General features: G+C 41.6%; 2 protein-coding genes across 5 annotated transcripts; one reads left to right on the top strand and one right to left on the bottom strand.

Annotated features, from left to right (window-relative positions):
• The first annotated feature begins 169 nt into the window (after positions 1-169).
• Positions 170-2,715, top strand: LOC148847022 (putative protein phosphatase 2C 12). Its single transcript, XM_088948560.1, has 5 exons — positions 170-597; positions 1,094-1,429; positions 1,563-1,677; positions 1,871-2,094; positions 2,209-2,715. Exons 1-5 carry the CDS (start codon positions 424-426, stop codon positions 2,383-2,385), a joined length of 1,026 nt encoding a protein of 341 aa, XP_088804686.1. The 5' UTR covers positions 170-423; the 3' UTR covers positions 2,386-2,715.
• A 5,770-nt stretch (positions 2,716-8,485) lies between these two features.
• On the bottom strand, positions 8,486-15,216 carry LOC148847023 (histone-lysine N-methyltransferase). 4 transcript variants are annotated; one of them, XM_088950660.1, is made up of 7 exons: positions 14,819-15,147; positions 14,426-14,487; positions 14,249-14,332; positions 10,788-10,842; positions 9,701-9,836; positions 9,213-9,263; positions 8,486-9,119 (listed from the first exon to the last, which is right to left on the bottom strand). In XM_088950660.1, exons 1-7 carry the CDS (start codon positions 14,934-14,936, stop codon positions 9,020-9,022), a joined length of 606 nt encoding a protein of 201 aa, XP_088806786.1. In that variant the 5' UTR covers positions 14,937-15,147; the 3' UTR covers positions 8,486-9,019. The 4 variants fall into 4 exon arrangements, with proteins under 4 accessions (XP_088806786.1, XP_088806785.1, XP_088806789.1 ...); XM_088950659.1 differs by having other exon boundaries at positions 9,192-9,263; positions 14,819-15,078; XM_088950663.1 differs by lacking the exon at positions 14,249-14,332 and having other exon boundaries at positions 14,819-15,216.
• Positions 15,217-15,774: the final 558 nt, after the last annotated feature.

Genomic DNA, 15,774 nt, shown 5'->3' on the forward strand with positions numbered 1-15,774 from the left:
TGCATCACCTTGATTAAACCACCCACTACCTTACAGTTTCCACCGATACAGAAAAGCTCAACCATGCGCGGTGGGGCTCACTCAGGTAAGAAGAAAGAACTGTTCATGGCACATGCAAGAGAGGCACCACTAGATTTTGTGTTTTTTTAATGTTTAGAGATGTCAATCCAAGATGGGTTGCCTTTCATATGGCCTTCTGATGAATCCTGAACTTATCCATTAATAATACCCAACTGCCAAAGAAAGCGTCAATTATTGATAGGAGGTCTGTTTTCTGATCACTGGGAGCCTTTTCCACACTGAATATCTCTTGTCAGCTTAAGTACCCTGGGTCCTTTGGTGCAGAGGAGAGAAGATTCTGTTTTTCCCATCTTCGGTTGGATTCTTAAAAGTGCAAAGAATAAGAGAAATTTATCAACTGAGATGGGAATCTGTGTATCCACTGCATCTTCGGAGACCCACAAAGCCGAGGATGGCAGTGATAATGTGGTAGTCATTCAAAATAGTTTACAAAACGAAGAAATTCCCAAGCTTGATTCTTTTCATTCGCAACAAGGGAGTAAAGGACCAAACCAAGATGCTGCTATTCTCTTTCAGGTATACAGTTATGGGGTTCTCTCAAAACATGTGGATTTGTTTATCTTAAGATCTGTCGATCATGATTCATGACTGCAGTGCCTCCTTTTCTTTCTTTCCCAAATTTCTTCAGCACGACGAATAAAGCTTCTCTCTTTTTTTCCTTTTCTTATAGATTCGGTTCTGTTCTAACTGATATAACTTGGGTTCTACTGAAAATCGTTTCAATATTGTATGATCAACTGGGGGAATTTCATGACTTGGTTCTGCTATTTCTGGTTTTCTGTCAGTTACCTTGGTTATGCGAATAGATGGCATCTTTGGCTTATAAACAGTCTTCATTCTTTCAAGTAGATTTCTTCTCTTGAAAGCATTTAGAGTATATTTAATGAGAAAACAATTCTGTTTATAGATTGAACAGAGTTAATTCATTGAGTGGATGATCATAAGATGGTTTATGATTATTAATTTTTAGTCCTAACTCTCTGATCATGCCTTGGGCTATTTCAAACTGAAGGGATATGGAGGGGAAGATGGAGTTTTTTGTGGAGTGTTTGATGGACATGGAAAGAATGGCCACATAATCAGCAAGATAGTCAGAAATCGCTTGCCGTCGTTGTTGCTCGACCGAAAGAATGCTCTCTCAGTGCTTGACACGGCTGTTAGAGACCAAGACTGTGGAGATCAAGAGGACAAATTAGAGTCAGACAGTAAATTGATGTCCAACAAGGTATTTCATGAATGGAAAGAAGCCTATCTCAGTGCTTTCAAGGTGATGGACAAAGAGCTTAAGCTTAATGAGAAATTGGACTGCTCTACCAGTGGGACAACTGCAGTAACCATCATAAAACAGGTATGAATATATGGTTTCTGTGTTTCTGAATTTATTATCAGATTGCTTTGTTCAATTTAGGAACTTCTGTTTGGGAGATTTATTTGGATCTGTGGATTTCTTTCTTATTAACTTGTCTGACGAAACTACTCAGGGAGAAGATCTTGTCATTGCTAATCTTGGTGACTCAAGGGCGTTGTTGGGAACCTTGACTGAAAATGGGCTTATGGTTGTTCAACTCACAACTGACTTAAAGCCTAGCTTACCCAGTAAGAGCTCTCTCTCTCTCTCTCTCTCTCCATTTTCATTGTGCAGGATGAACTAATCATCTGATGAGCAGCCTAGAACCAATTAAGCTCACATGTTCAGTGATCTTTCTGTATTTCATGTTAGAGCAAGCTTGCACAAGCACGTTTTCCCTGACTAGATGGTATCGACCCACTGATGGTAGCTGATATGCAGGTGAAGCCGAAAGAATAAAGAAGAACAATGGTCGGATATTCGCACTGAGAAACGAACCAGACACTCTACGCGTATGGCTGCCTAATTATAACTTTCCTGGCCTTGCCATGACACGAGCATTTGGAGACTTCCAGCTGAAGAACTATGGCATAATTTCTATCCCCAAGATTTCCTATCATCGTTTAACTGTGAACGACCAATTTCTTGTTCTTGCTACCGACGGGGTAAAGCAGCTCCTCAACCTCAACAAATTGAAAAATTGAGACCCAACAACTTCTGTTCGTTCTGTTTTTCTTCAAGTGTTTGATCGACTGATTGTATAAGTCGGGGTGGTGCAGGTATGGGATGTACTCGGTGTCAAGCAAGTTGCGTCAATTCTGTGGTTTGCAGAGAATAGAGAGACAGCAGCAAAAGCAGTGGTTGATGCAGCTGTTACCAAATGGAGATACAAGTTCCCTTCATCCAAGGTGGATGACTGCACCGTTGTCTGCCTCTTCTTGCAGGAGAAAAGATGACATGAACAATTCTGTCTCAGAACATTTTTCTCTCTTCTTCTCCAAAGGCCGAAGGTTCAACGAGTTCTATCAGAGAAACCCATTAATCACCGACCCATTGGGTGAAATAGCCATGGCACATGGTACCAGTTCTCAAAAAATGCCGTGGATCCTCCATGGCTGCATCACAATGAACTCACAGGTTGTTGAACAGACCTACATACAAATCTGTAATCAATTTTCTGTAATAGCTTTCTTATTTTATGCTTTTGGATTCAACATCACAAGCACAAGCATGGATGCTCAGCCCAAAAGAAAAATAAAAGGTTAGCAGGAGAAATTACCTAAAAATCAATTTTACAGTTTTACTCTGCAAATAATCCAATAATTCGCGCATGTCACGTCCTTTCTTTGACTAGATGGTTCAGACATTTTAGATAGTAAAAATATCATGATCAAATTTCAAGGGTCTCCTCCCGTGAAGTGTCGCTTTTCTAGTTTTTGGTCGGTCAAGTTGAGGAGTTGAGCCGAAGCTATCCTCTCTTTCTCCTTTTGTTGACGGCACGAAATCTGTGAAAATGATGGGAAGCGCCCCAAATGAAGAAACCATATCCTTATCTTATCTGTTAGTTATGTACTTATGTAGAAACCCGTGAAAAGGTTTATTCAGGGTAGTGCAGTCTCCAGACCTAAATCAACCTAATTAATAAAGAGTAGGGCAGATCTCCATTACACTTTTTAATGCAACGGAATATTCAAATTGTAGACCATGGAGAATATTTGATCTATAAAGTGATGCCATTGAAGAAGAGCCCGTTTGGGAGGGCTTCTGAGATGATTGAGCTGCGTTGACAGAGCCGCTTTGGAGGAGCTATCTGACATAGCTTTATTGGAAAGTCGATTTTGCGGTCACGGTCTTTGAGGTTCCTAAGCTCATGTAATGCCAGTATGTCACGGGGGTAATTCTACAGCGGAAGAAACCCGTGCGGCGTCCTGGCCAAGGCAGGCCAGGACAAGCCTTTGTGCGCTTAGAGGCTAGGAGTTGCCCGCTGGGATGGCTCCACCAAAGTCAGTAGCACTGGATCATGACCTCAAGTCCAATGGCCGGGGCACTCTTCTGGCTCAGACCGGTCCATGGGAGGCGCCACTTACGTGCTAAAGGGGGACAACCATCATGGAAGGCGACTATGCGCCGATGAGGTGACTTGGCACCGATGTGTAGGGTCTCCTGTATGCCGATGATGGCAGGCACCTGTGTGCCATGATGATAGGCAACCGCTTGGGCCGGAACCCACCCGTGCGCTAGGGGCAACGGGATAGCTCAATCAGCTTGGGCAAGGGGCTGGCGAGGTGTAGGGACATGCTTGAGCCAGGCCCGCGTGCCAAGCCTCCCTTGAGTGTCGGCAGCGCAGTGCCGGTCCAACACTGTCCCCATGAGCTAGTGTGCGCCCATGAGGAACCCTGGTAGCCATGCTAGCCATTAACCAGGGCCGCCCCGCAAGGGGATGATGGTCTAAGAGTGCCAAGGTTAGGCACCCAAGGAGGTCGACCACCCCTCCTCAAGGAGTACGTTAAGCTTTCGGTGGTCTGCCTGAAGATGACATCAGTTCTCCCAAAAGTCTTACAGGCGAAAATGACGGGCATGTCCCCAACGTAAGCCTGCCAAGCGTAGGCAAGGCTAAGCCTGTTTTGAACCGTAACAGGCTCCCCCACTCAATCCATTGTCGTCCTCGACAATGGGTCTTCCTCGTGAATGGGCGTCTGTGTCCCGCGCCATCCACTTCCTTGCCAGTTCCAAGGCTCGTCTGGCTAGCCCGGGTCTTGCCTATATTGGTGTCCATTTATGGGGACGGAACCATTTCACCATGCCGGCCTGCCTGGACTTCACCCCAGTGTCGAGGTTACTCAAACCGCGCAATGGCTATGCCGTTGAATTGTGAAAGAAAGGCCCTCGAAGAAATGTGTGTGGTGCTTCGCGGAGGTCCGCCCCATGTATCATCTTACCTCAAGGCTCAACCGTCTTCTTGGTAGCTTTTCGGTGATGCTACCGAACACGTTGATAGGTCTACTCCTCATGTTGGCGATGACCTGGGTACCCTTTCACCATGCTGGCCTGCAGACTTCACCTCGCCCTGTGCGGGTTACTCAAACATAGCCATGGCTTATGCTCTCCTGGGCCCTCGAAACTACGCTTCGCCTCGCCGACTCGGGCTACATCTTCACTCCGAGGGGGCCCCACCGCTGCTGCCTCAAGGAGACTTGACCGCTTCGAACGCGAGTGTGGCAACTTTTACCCATGAGTTGCCGAACATGCACTCGCCTTGTGATAAGCTTTTGCTGCTGCAAGTGTTCAACCTGAAAACTGAGCATGTCCACCTGATACTTTGCCGGTGTAGGGCCGCCATGCTCCAACGGCTAGCGTAACCACATTCCTAACAAGGCCCACGCGTCTGCCCCCGCATGAGGACAACCACCAATGCGTCTGCCCCCGCAAAGGAAGCTGTTTTAGGGTCATTGAAATGGGAACGCGAACATTGAATGGCCTCTTGATAGGCCTGATTAACAATCTGCTCGGGCAGTGTACCCATATTCCTATCAAGGCTCACGCGTCTGCCACCGCATGAGGACAACAACCAAAGCGTCTGCAACCGCAAGGGAAGCTGTTTTTAGTGTCATTGGAATGGGGCCACAAACTATGAAATGGCCTCTTACCAGGCCTGATCTGAATTATGCGCGATCCTGGGTGGAGGTGACTAGAGACCGCACCCCCCCAAATGCTGCTTGTCGAAATGACCGCTTCAACTGGCTCTGGGCTAATCTGTTGAAAACCAACTGCGGCTGCAACTGGCCAACTTGTTCTGATACCAACTGTCACGGGGGTAATTCTACAGCGGAAGAAACCCGTGCGGCGTCCTGGCCAAGGCAGGCCAGGACAAGCCTTTGTGCGCTTAGAGGCTAGGAGTTGCCCGCTGGGATGGCTCCACCAAAGTCAGTAGCACTGGATCATGACCTCAAGTCCAATGGCCGGGGCACTCTTCTGGCTCAGACCGGTCCATGGGAGGCGCCACTTACGTGCTAAAGGGGGACAACCATCATGGAAGGCGACTATGCGCCGATGAGGTGACTTGGCACCGATGTGTAGGGTCTCCTGTATGCCGATGATGGCAGGCACCTGTGTGCCATGATGATAGGCAACCGCTTGGGCCGGAACCCACCCGTGCGCTAGGGGCAACGGGATAGCTCAATCAGCTTGGGCAAGGGGCTGGCGAGGTGTAGGGACATGCTTGAGCCAGGCCCGCGTGCCAAGCCTCCCTTGAGTGTCGGCAGCGCAGTGCCGGTCCAACACTGTCCCCATGAGCTAGTGTGCGCCCATGAGGAACCCTGGTAGCCATGCTAGCCATTAACCAGGGCCGCCCCGCAAGGGGATGATGGTCTAAGAGTGCCAAGGTTAGGCACCCAAGGAGGTCGACCACCCCTCCTCAAGGAGTACGTTAAGCTTTCGGTGGTCTGCCTGAAGATGACATCAGTTCTCCCAAAAGTCTTACAGGCGAAAATGACGGGCATGTCCCCAACGTAAGCCTGCCAAGCGTAGGCAAGGCTAAGCCTGTTTTGAACCGTAACAAGTAGCTGCTGCATGAAAGGCCTCCCAAATGGGCATAAAATAGAACTACAGCCACACTCGGATAACGATAGCAACGTCTGTAAGAACTAGAAATAGACCTGTTCATGGGCCGGGCCAGGCCGGGCTGGGCTCGAGCCGGGCTTTCATTCTGTATTAACAGAATTTTCTAAGGCCCAAGCCCGGCCCTCATAAAAAGACCAAAGCCCGGGCCTGGGCCCGAGCCCAAAATTTAGCCCATGTTATTAGCGGCTGAATAGAGAGAGATTATAAAGAAAAGAATAAAAAATGTATATATTAAATTATAAATATATATTTTAATAAATATTATATTATTTATATATTTTATATAATATATAAAATACATATTATATATTTTATAAAATATATAATGCTGAGTCGGCCAGACTTTTTTGACAAATCCCGAGCCCGGCCCAAAACACAATCGGGCTTACTGTGTTAGGCCCGAGGTTAGGCCCGCGGGCCTAATTACATGACCAAGCCCGATCGGGGTGCGGGCCGGGCCATCGGGCTACCTGGCCCATGAACAGGTCTAACTAGAAATGCCAAAATTTCTTATAACTTTTTCCAGGATGGAGAGGGTAGGACTGTTCACAGGTCGGGTTGGGTCGATTTACTGAGGTTTTTCCAACCGACCCGACCTGATCGGGTTACCTAAACTTTAAACTGAAACTAACCTAGTGTTAAGCAAAACCAACCTGGTCGGTTTGAGTCGGGTTGGATCGGTTTGGGTCGGCTTCGACTCTAAGTTCAACCATGCTTGACAGAAACTCAACCGCAATATATATGTGGGGACTGTGGCACCACAATATGTGAGGTAGTGAACGTGGGAAAATCATTATTTTTAATAAACAGGATATACCTCTAGTCCACAATTTGGACTTTGGAGAGGAGAAGAAGAGCAAAACCCATATATAATAATAATGCCTATTACAGAGGTATATATGTCATATATCTTTTCAGTAATTAAGTTTTATCTCCAAAACCACCAACCTATCCCTTTGATTATATATTCATTTTGAAGTTTAATTGTCTTAATTGGGATTTGGGTGAATTCTGTAGGGAGACTTCAGGACAATTAATTACAATCATTAATCTAACTACTAAGTCGGTTCGGTTCGGGTCAGTTTCGATTTTCACATAAGAAAACTGAAACCAACCCGAACCATCGGTTTATGAAGTTTTACAACCTGAAACCAATCGGTGCTGAAAATAACCCGACCGACTTGGATTGGGTCGATCTGGATTAGTCGGTTTGGTCGAATTGGGCCTTCTTATGAACAGCCCTAGGAGAGGGTCTTTAAAAAAACAGTGAATCATTCACCCTCTTCAATGATCTTTGTAGCCTTATCATGAGCAACTTAGCAAACTTCTTGAAAATCAGTATCTTAAAACAGAATATATATATATATATATATAGAGAGAGAGAGAGAGAGAGAGAGAGAGAGAGAGAAGTATTGGGCCTATTGGCACACCCACAGTGATGTTTCTCTTGGATTCAAGATCAACATGCGATGACATTTAACTTTCCTGTTGGTTATTTGTTGAAAGCAACCTACTAACAATGCCCACCTAAGTGCCTAACTCCCAGACTCAAAGAATGAGAAAGTGAAGTTGTACTACACGTAATGAACCGGTGAAATGCCCAACAAGAGTGAACCACGATTCAACACGGAACCTTTATTCAATTCAGGAAACAAACTAAAAGCAAGCAACACCAAAGAGAAGAGAGTACGTGTAACTGACACTAAAGAGGTTGTTTACTTTTCTGAAATCAAATATTTAGCACCTGGAGGGGTGGAACCGTAGACATTTATTTAGGTAAGCCAAATCCAGAAATTTTATTCCAAGTTATTGAAATTGATAGCAGGCCCAGATACAAGCCAGACTAGTTGATCATTAATAAGGTGTTAGATATGAAGTCTGAAGACTCAGAACAGCGTGAATAAATTGAGACAGGTGTTGGTGTTGATATTTAAAACCTTTACATACAAAACACATTATAATATTCGATGCTGGAAGCAAATTCTTTAAAACAAGAATAGGCTACACGATTGTCGCAGAGAATGTTTGATGTAAAATTTTTCATATGACAAATTTCAGTTATTATTTATATAAGGTTCAAAGTATCGACACGTATTGACCGATACGTATCGGAGACCCCTCTGACCAGTTCCGGGGTGGAAGAGCTCTAAACTGGCCCCCTGAACCGGTTTTGAAAAAAGAAAAAAAAAAAAGTAAAAAATAAGTATATCAATTCACCAGCGTATGGGGCGTATCGATATTTTGAACCTTGCCTTTTCCAGCAATAACTCCATCCAAACTTCAAAATTTTGGTAAGCGAAACCACTGGATTGCTGATGAAAAGTGAAAAGTGAAAACAGAGCAGCAGATAGAAATTAAAGATGGTCGTATTTCCCGATCATATGGCACAAAATAGGACATGTGTTGAAGTAGAATCTAAAAAAAGAGGCTTCTGCATAGTAGAATTTAGTTTTTATTTTTATATCAAACTGAGATTGCATAAGGTCAATTTGCTGATACGGCCTGATACAAACAGATCACTCTGGACAAATAGAAGACGCATATATTAACTTAAGATGTTGGGCTCCATCAGGGCACGCCCCTTGTAGTCTAAAAAATAAACCACCTCCAACTCAATAATTTAAGCAATCAACCGCCTTTACATTCAACCCATCAATTTCCCTACAACAACAAAAAGCAATCCAGGAAAGGAAAAAAACAATCTACAATGCTCAATTTTCTATTAATCAGTTTTATATACAGGGGACGTCATATATGGAGTATGTTCAAGGATGAAGCAGTGAATGCCAGCAACCAAGAAAAGGTTGGCAGGAACTCCTTATGGTGCAGATGGATCCACTACTAAAAACCCTTCAATAGTTCAATGTTGCTAAATGGATCCACTACTCAAGTTCAGAAACAACTATTTAAACTGCGTATTTTATCTTTCTCAAAGTCGAAGCGGAAGGATCAAAATCTTGACCTTAATTGTTAGGTGGTTTTGTAGGCATACATGTAGTTACGTAGCTTTCTTACTTCTTTAGATGACTCAGTAAGTAGATGGTCCACATATAGGCAGATTCCAGCAGCACTGCAATCTCAATGAGTAAACGATAAGTAACATATACAACACCCATGCAGAGATGGAGAGATATATACATACATGGATGGATAGAGATGGTACCTCAAAGGCCCAAATGGAAGCCATACAATATCCCACCGGAACTTTGGCATCCTATCATACAATGGCCAATGGGGTATATTTTAATTAAACCACATAAAAAGGAAAAATAAAACAAGAACTAAACTTTGGCAGACTGAGCTAACAAAGAAATCCAACCGAGGATATGTACATCTTCCATTAATACCAAAACAAGGCACGGGGAACAAACAAGGGGATTTAGTTTTGCAAATTCAGAATGATCATATGGCTCCATGAACATGTTTAAACACAGAATGTCCTTTAAGTGTGTGTGTGTGTGTATGCACATGGATGTTAAGGATCAAATGAAGTGGCACATATTGATAGAGAGGTCAACAATAGGCCTCCTTGATTTCCTAAAATTCTTGCAATGTATTTCATTTTTCTAAACAGATTAATTTATTTATTGCATGATAATTAAAGAAATAAGAAATCCGAAAGAGAAAAGACACTCATGATGCTTGATTTACCTCAGCATGTAATATAACCAGAAGACTGCAAGTAATATGCCACAATAGCAGGAGTACCAAATCCACTGCCGATGTGACTCCGAACTTTGAAGTAGCCCAAAAATTGCCATCAAGCAGGCAAAAACAGCTACTGAATCTGTAATATGTTTTAAATTGATCACACATTATACACAAGTTGTGGATTTTATGTGCTTTGAATATTGAAAGAACAAAATTGACTAATGATTCAGCTATTTTAACAGCTTTAGAAATGAGAGGTTTTAAAATAAGCAGAGGACCAAAAATAGAGTATCTGACATGTAAATTGAGAAAGATGTCACGCACAGAATTAGAGCAGGACGGGCAAAATGGAGGGTGCATCTGGACTTTTATGTGATAGGCGAATACCACTTAGATTAAAAGGAAAATTCTATAAACAGTTATGAGGTCAGCGATGTTATACGGAACAGAGTGTTGGGCAGTCAAGAAACATGTCCAGAAAATGAATGTGGCAGAAATGCAATGTTAAGATGGGTGAGCTGTAGGAACCTAGGAGTAGCTTCAATAGGTGATAAAATGAGAGAGAGTTGATTAAGATGTTTTGGGGACGTGCATAGAAGACCACCAATTGTTCCAGTTAGAATAAGTGGTTTGCTACACATTGGAGTGGCTAGAAGAGCTCAGGGTAGACAAAAAATGACATAGGTAGAAGTAGTAAGAAATGATTTAAGCACTAATAATTTAACAGTGGATACGGCTTTAAATAGAATAGATTGATAAGACAGGATTTGTGTATCCGACACCAATATAGTTGGAATAAGGCATGGTTGATGATGATGATTCAGCTATTTTAACAGTCAAATGAAATACTTTGATTGTAAAAATACAGAGTGCCCAGCTTGGCACATATGGATAATGAATTCAACAGATGATAATTTTGATAGAAAACATTCATGGAGTGGAGCCCCTAAAAGAGAACAAAACCATTTAAACTTAAAAGATATACCATAATCATGGTCCACAACATAATATATGTAATTAACTGTTTTTTATAAATAAATATATAATTGATTATTAAAGAACATGAACCAGGAATAAGATGACAAACCTGCAGAAACGACAACCCATGAGTCAATCTCATCCATGAAGTAAGCATGGTAGCGCTGTTCAAGATAAACAGAGTAAGAAACACGACATTAACCTTATAATAACAAAACAAAATGCCCATCATCATTTTAAAAAAGCCAGAAGTGCACAATGAATAACTCTTAGCTTTTAGAGGATCCACTTATACTGGCTAACTGAAAATGGACCTATCACCCATGTGATTTTCATACACTTATACTTGGCTATGTATAAATCATTCTCTGAAATAAAATAAATAACAGTCCACTTAGAGAAAGCATTTATAAGGAAGATTTTGTAGTTCTAAGCATTATATTCCCTCCCATCTGTCCTCCAAATAAGTGGGGCATCATCATCATCCATGCATTATCTCAACTATATGGGGTCAGCTACATGCCAATCATGAATAATCAAATAATAAATATTATGTCATCCTTTGTGCATGAACCATGCCAATCATCATCAACATCATCATCATCTAAGCTTTGTCTCAACTATATGGGGTTTGGACACATGAATCCTGTTCTGCCATTTTGTTCTGTTCAGTGCCATATCCATTTTCATCTTATCTTCTATATACAGATTCAATTCTATCGGATGCCTCCAAGGAGAAAAAGATGATGCATATTATGATACAAAAAGGCATTTTTAGAATATTAAGATATTCTATCTGCCCATGTAGTAAAGGGTTCCTGATGCAGGAGCTGAAGAGTCAAAATTGGAATTTTATGAAATTTTATGTATTTCTGTATTTTTGGACAGTAGTGGTATTTTTGTCATTTTTCAATTTTCTGTGGGGTCCATTGATAGGGTTTAATTTGTATAGTAATAGTTTGTTTATATTTACAATTTCAGAGTCGTTGCATAAGTGGGATTTTAGAGTTATTGAGTCTTCTTTGAATTGAAATAGGATATGACAACTTAGTTTGAGTCCTACTAGGATTATTGAGTCTAACTGTTTGACTCAAGACTATTATGAGTCTAACAGTTTGACTTCTAGGATTATTATGAGTTTAGAGCCTATAAATATGTATGGACGTTTTACACAGAGGCAATGAAGTTTATTGAGTTTTCTTCAGTTCATGCTAGCTATGGTGAGTGATTCCCATGCTCTAGAGTGATTCTAGGCACCTTTGTGAGTGGTTCCAGGTATTTTTCTCTTATTCCTTCAAGAAACCATTACAGCCATCAACAGCCATAAAATTCTGATCCAAGAAGGCCATTCACATTCTCTAAGGACTAGAACTGAGCTGGTCCTACATCAGTTCCACTAGATTAATGAAAATGCATCATGCTCGAGGTTCATTTTTCTGTAATTACTTGTAGGTAGCACCACATGAAGGTGGGAAATAGAAGCCAGTCAGTTTCCATTCTTTCATTTCCTGCATGCCATTCCACTCTTCGAGCCATGAGAATCCTAGGTTCCAGGTACAACTCTATGTGAGTGCAAGGTGGCCATCAATAATGATGAAGTTCCAATCAACATTGTGGCAAGAGACCACCAAGGCAAGATTTTGGGACTGCTACCATCAATGGGACAGAGGCAACAGCAGCATGAAAGGCAATCAAGATGCCTAAAGACCATGGATTTTCAAGCATATGGCTTCAAGACAACTCTAAGATGGCAATCAATTGTTTTCTAAGCCAAGCCAAAATCCATGAAGGGTCTACTATCATGAACACCTGGTAAATGGCTAAAAGCCATAACATCAGCATTAAAGCCTCTCACAAATACAGAGAATATAATCAAATGCATCAATTTGATAGTGAATGGGTGCTGCAATGCTAAATAGGATTTTTTAAGAGTAAAAAAAATATCCTTTTATAGTCATAAAACTTTGAGACCATGTTATCTCTCAATTAGTTAAGTGTTTATCACTTTATACCAAAAGGGAGGACAAAGTTGGAGGTAGGGCCAAGGGTATCCCACATCAATTTCCAATTGAGAAAACTATTGGTGTTCACTTTGTGATGGATCATGGATCATTTAGCATTGGGGTATGCAACCCCAATTTCAAGATTGGTTAAAGGGTTAGAAATACTGACAAGAATGCCAATCATTAATCAAATTTGAATTAGCTTCTTCAGGTTACCTGATTGAGTAATATGACTTCACTTAATCAAAACAAATATAACAAAAGCCCAATTGCATGGAGAGATTCCACTGCAGCTGAGCACTTATCTTGTTAAGTGGCCTCTATATTGCCATTGGTCTTGGACACTCAAGATTAGAGATTGAGGATAATTCTCAGATGGCAGTGAGCTGGTTGAGAGATGGGGATATGCAATTGCCACATTAGAGAGACCATATCTATAAAAGCCAGAGGGAATACCTTGTTTCACTGGATTAGGGGATATGCAATTGCAAATGACTTAGTTGACAGTTTCTCTAGAGGTGAAGCAGATATGAGCAAGTTGAATTGTGGTGCTGTTTTACCCGTGTAGGGAGCTACAAACTTTAATGGGTGTACAGGGAGGGTGTAGTAAGACAGCCTTGGGGTTTCTTCTTTGTGATATTTTGTTCTCCATTTTGCTCCCTTTCTACTAATTATTACCAGCATTTATAAATTCTACTGATTTGTTACCGGTCAAGGTTGTTCATTTCAGTGATTTAAAAAAAAGGTGTGCCTATGCGTACAGGTGAGGTGCATTTTAGGGTATGCGCCTCGCCCAGGTCCTAGGTGCACCCCCTTTCAAAAGGCACACACCTGGTGCACCTAGGCGTGCGCCTGATGTGCCTTGCGCCTTAACCCAGGTGTGCACCTTTTTAAAATTTTGCACTTAAAAGGCAATTAAAGTTATAAAATCATTATTTTTATGTGATAAATAATAATTTAAGACCCTAACATGGACTTGTTTGAACTTGCCTCAAGGGGCATGGTACAAAGGCGACTCATAGAGTCAAGAATGCAATATGTTTTACATCACATTAGCTACTTAAAGTAATGCAATTGTGGAAAAAAAGAGATTGTGGGTTTTACATGCTTGAAAATGCTTTATATGTTTACTTTTATTTTTAAATTTTCATTTGAATACGTTTTATATGTTATGTTTATGTATTTTAATTTTAGATATTAGGTTTTTTAAAACATTTATTTTAAAATTTAAGTTTATATTTTTTACTAACATTATGTTTAATATTTTTTTGGCATTTTATTGAATTTTCTGAATTTTTAGCATTTTGTGTAATTTTGCACCTCAGGCCCAAATTGGCCCTTGCTCTTTAAAAAACTGGCTCATTTTGAGTTGCATAATTGCTAGGGTTACTCGAGTGTAAAAGGACACTCAGTTTTGTGTAGCAACCTTCTTCAAGTTCAAAGTTCCATTGTTTAAAGAAGGTCCCCACCACCGTTTCTCAAGTAAAATTCTTCCACTAAACATCACGAAAAACAAATACAACGCTGATTTTTAAATTTGAACGCACCATAAAGGAATAATCCTCACCAATTCCCACGGATATGAAGCTTGATACAAGATGGAGAACACCAAAAATGTTGCAAAGCAACAGAGGAAGGCCGCAAACACACTCTACAAAGACCAGCAGCAAGGAACCCTATTTATTATCCAATAAACCATTAATATAACTCACGCCTGGGAGAGTGCACACGAGAAGATGCCTACCCTCCAGAGAAAACTCTGTTCAGCTTGTTTCCTTTCGAAGTATAGAACCATATTCTCTTGTTCTGAAATGAAAAGAAAACAAAAATTTCAATTTTTCCAACACGGAAAGAAGAAGAATTATTCTAATAAACACGAAAGCCATAAGGCAAAAAAAAAAAAAAAAGAAAAGAAAAAAAGTCATAAGACTGAAAAATCAATCCGTTTTGTCCAACAGGGAAAAAGGAAAAGCAGAAACGAAATCAACGAAGAAAGACAGGAAATTAAATTGAACTCAAAATCTCCAACTTTAAAAGAAAATTAAATGCAGTAAGAAACAGCAAACGAAATCCCTAATTTGTTTCCCGAGGAAGGGGAGAGAGAGAGAGAGAGAGAGAGAGAGAGAGAGAGAGAGACCTTTGGTGTCGATAGGACGGGAATCGTCGAGTGACGGATCGTCGCGGGTAGGGAGAGATAACTTATCATCGCCTCCATCTCTGCGAGACTTAATCCACCGTCTCGTCAGCTTTATCATCTTCCCTCTCTGGTCCCTACTCCCTACACAACAAACACACTTCCTGTATATGTTTCCGCTCTCGCAGCCCCGCGCCGCGAATCGTCGTTCTATGAAGCATGAACGAGTTTGGATCTGCTCCTCACTGAGCGCTCCTTACTCCTTACACAGTGTCGGGATCTGTTCCTCACAAATGGACGTCTCACAAGAACATCCACCGTGCATTGGGAACATCTTCCGTGAATATGTGTGTGAGGCGCTTGTAAGTCGCCAGGTGTAAGAAACAGATCTGGTTTCTCTTACACCAACCTCACAACGCGGAAACATCTCCGTAATTTGTTTTGTTAATTGTTATTGACAGGGAGAGATGCTCTTAATGCACGGTGGGATAACGCTGTGAGGTCGGAGTATAGTGAGCAGCGAAATGCATGAATACTATAACGTGGAGAGTCCGGATCTCCTACTCACGTAATTCTATCCACACCTACCCACATGAGATCACAGGCACGTATAGGGAACTTTTCATTCTTACACGTCATTATGGACGGGAAAATTTTCTAATGCATTTTTCAATGTACAGCTGTAATGAGACCCCAACCTATAGGATACATGAATTTGGCACTGTGTGAAACATAATCAATGGTTTCAGAGCTCTTGAACAATCGTATCACTTAATCCAAATTCGGGTCTTGCTGTCCTCCATTTCCATGTGATCCTTTGGGCACCTTTTGCTTTAATTAGTCCAAAACAAATGCAACTATCCAGCGAGTGAATTGGGATCACCTATCAACAAAACAATGTTCCAACACCCTCTCAACATGATTTAACACAAATGTTACAAGGTTGGGATCCACCATAA

The sequence above is a fragment of the Nelumbo lutea genome, chromosome 6 (genome assembly GCF_056320005.1).
Source record: "Nelumbo lutea isolate HS-2025 chromosome 6, American lotus-T2T, whole genome shotgun sequence".
NCBI classification, from domain to species: Eukaryota; Viridiplantae; Streptophyta; class Magnoliopsida; order Proteales; family Nelumbonaceae; genus Nelumbo; species Nelumbo lutea.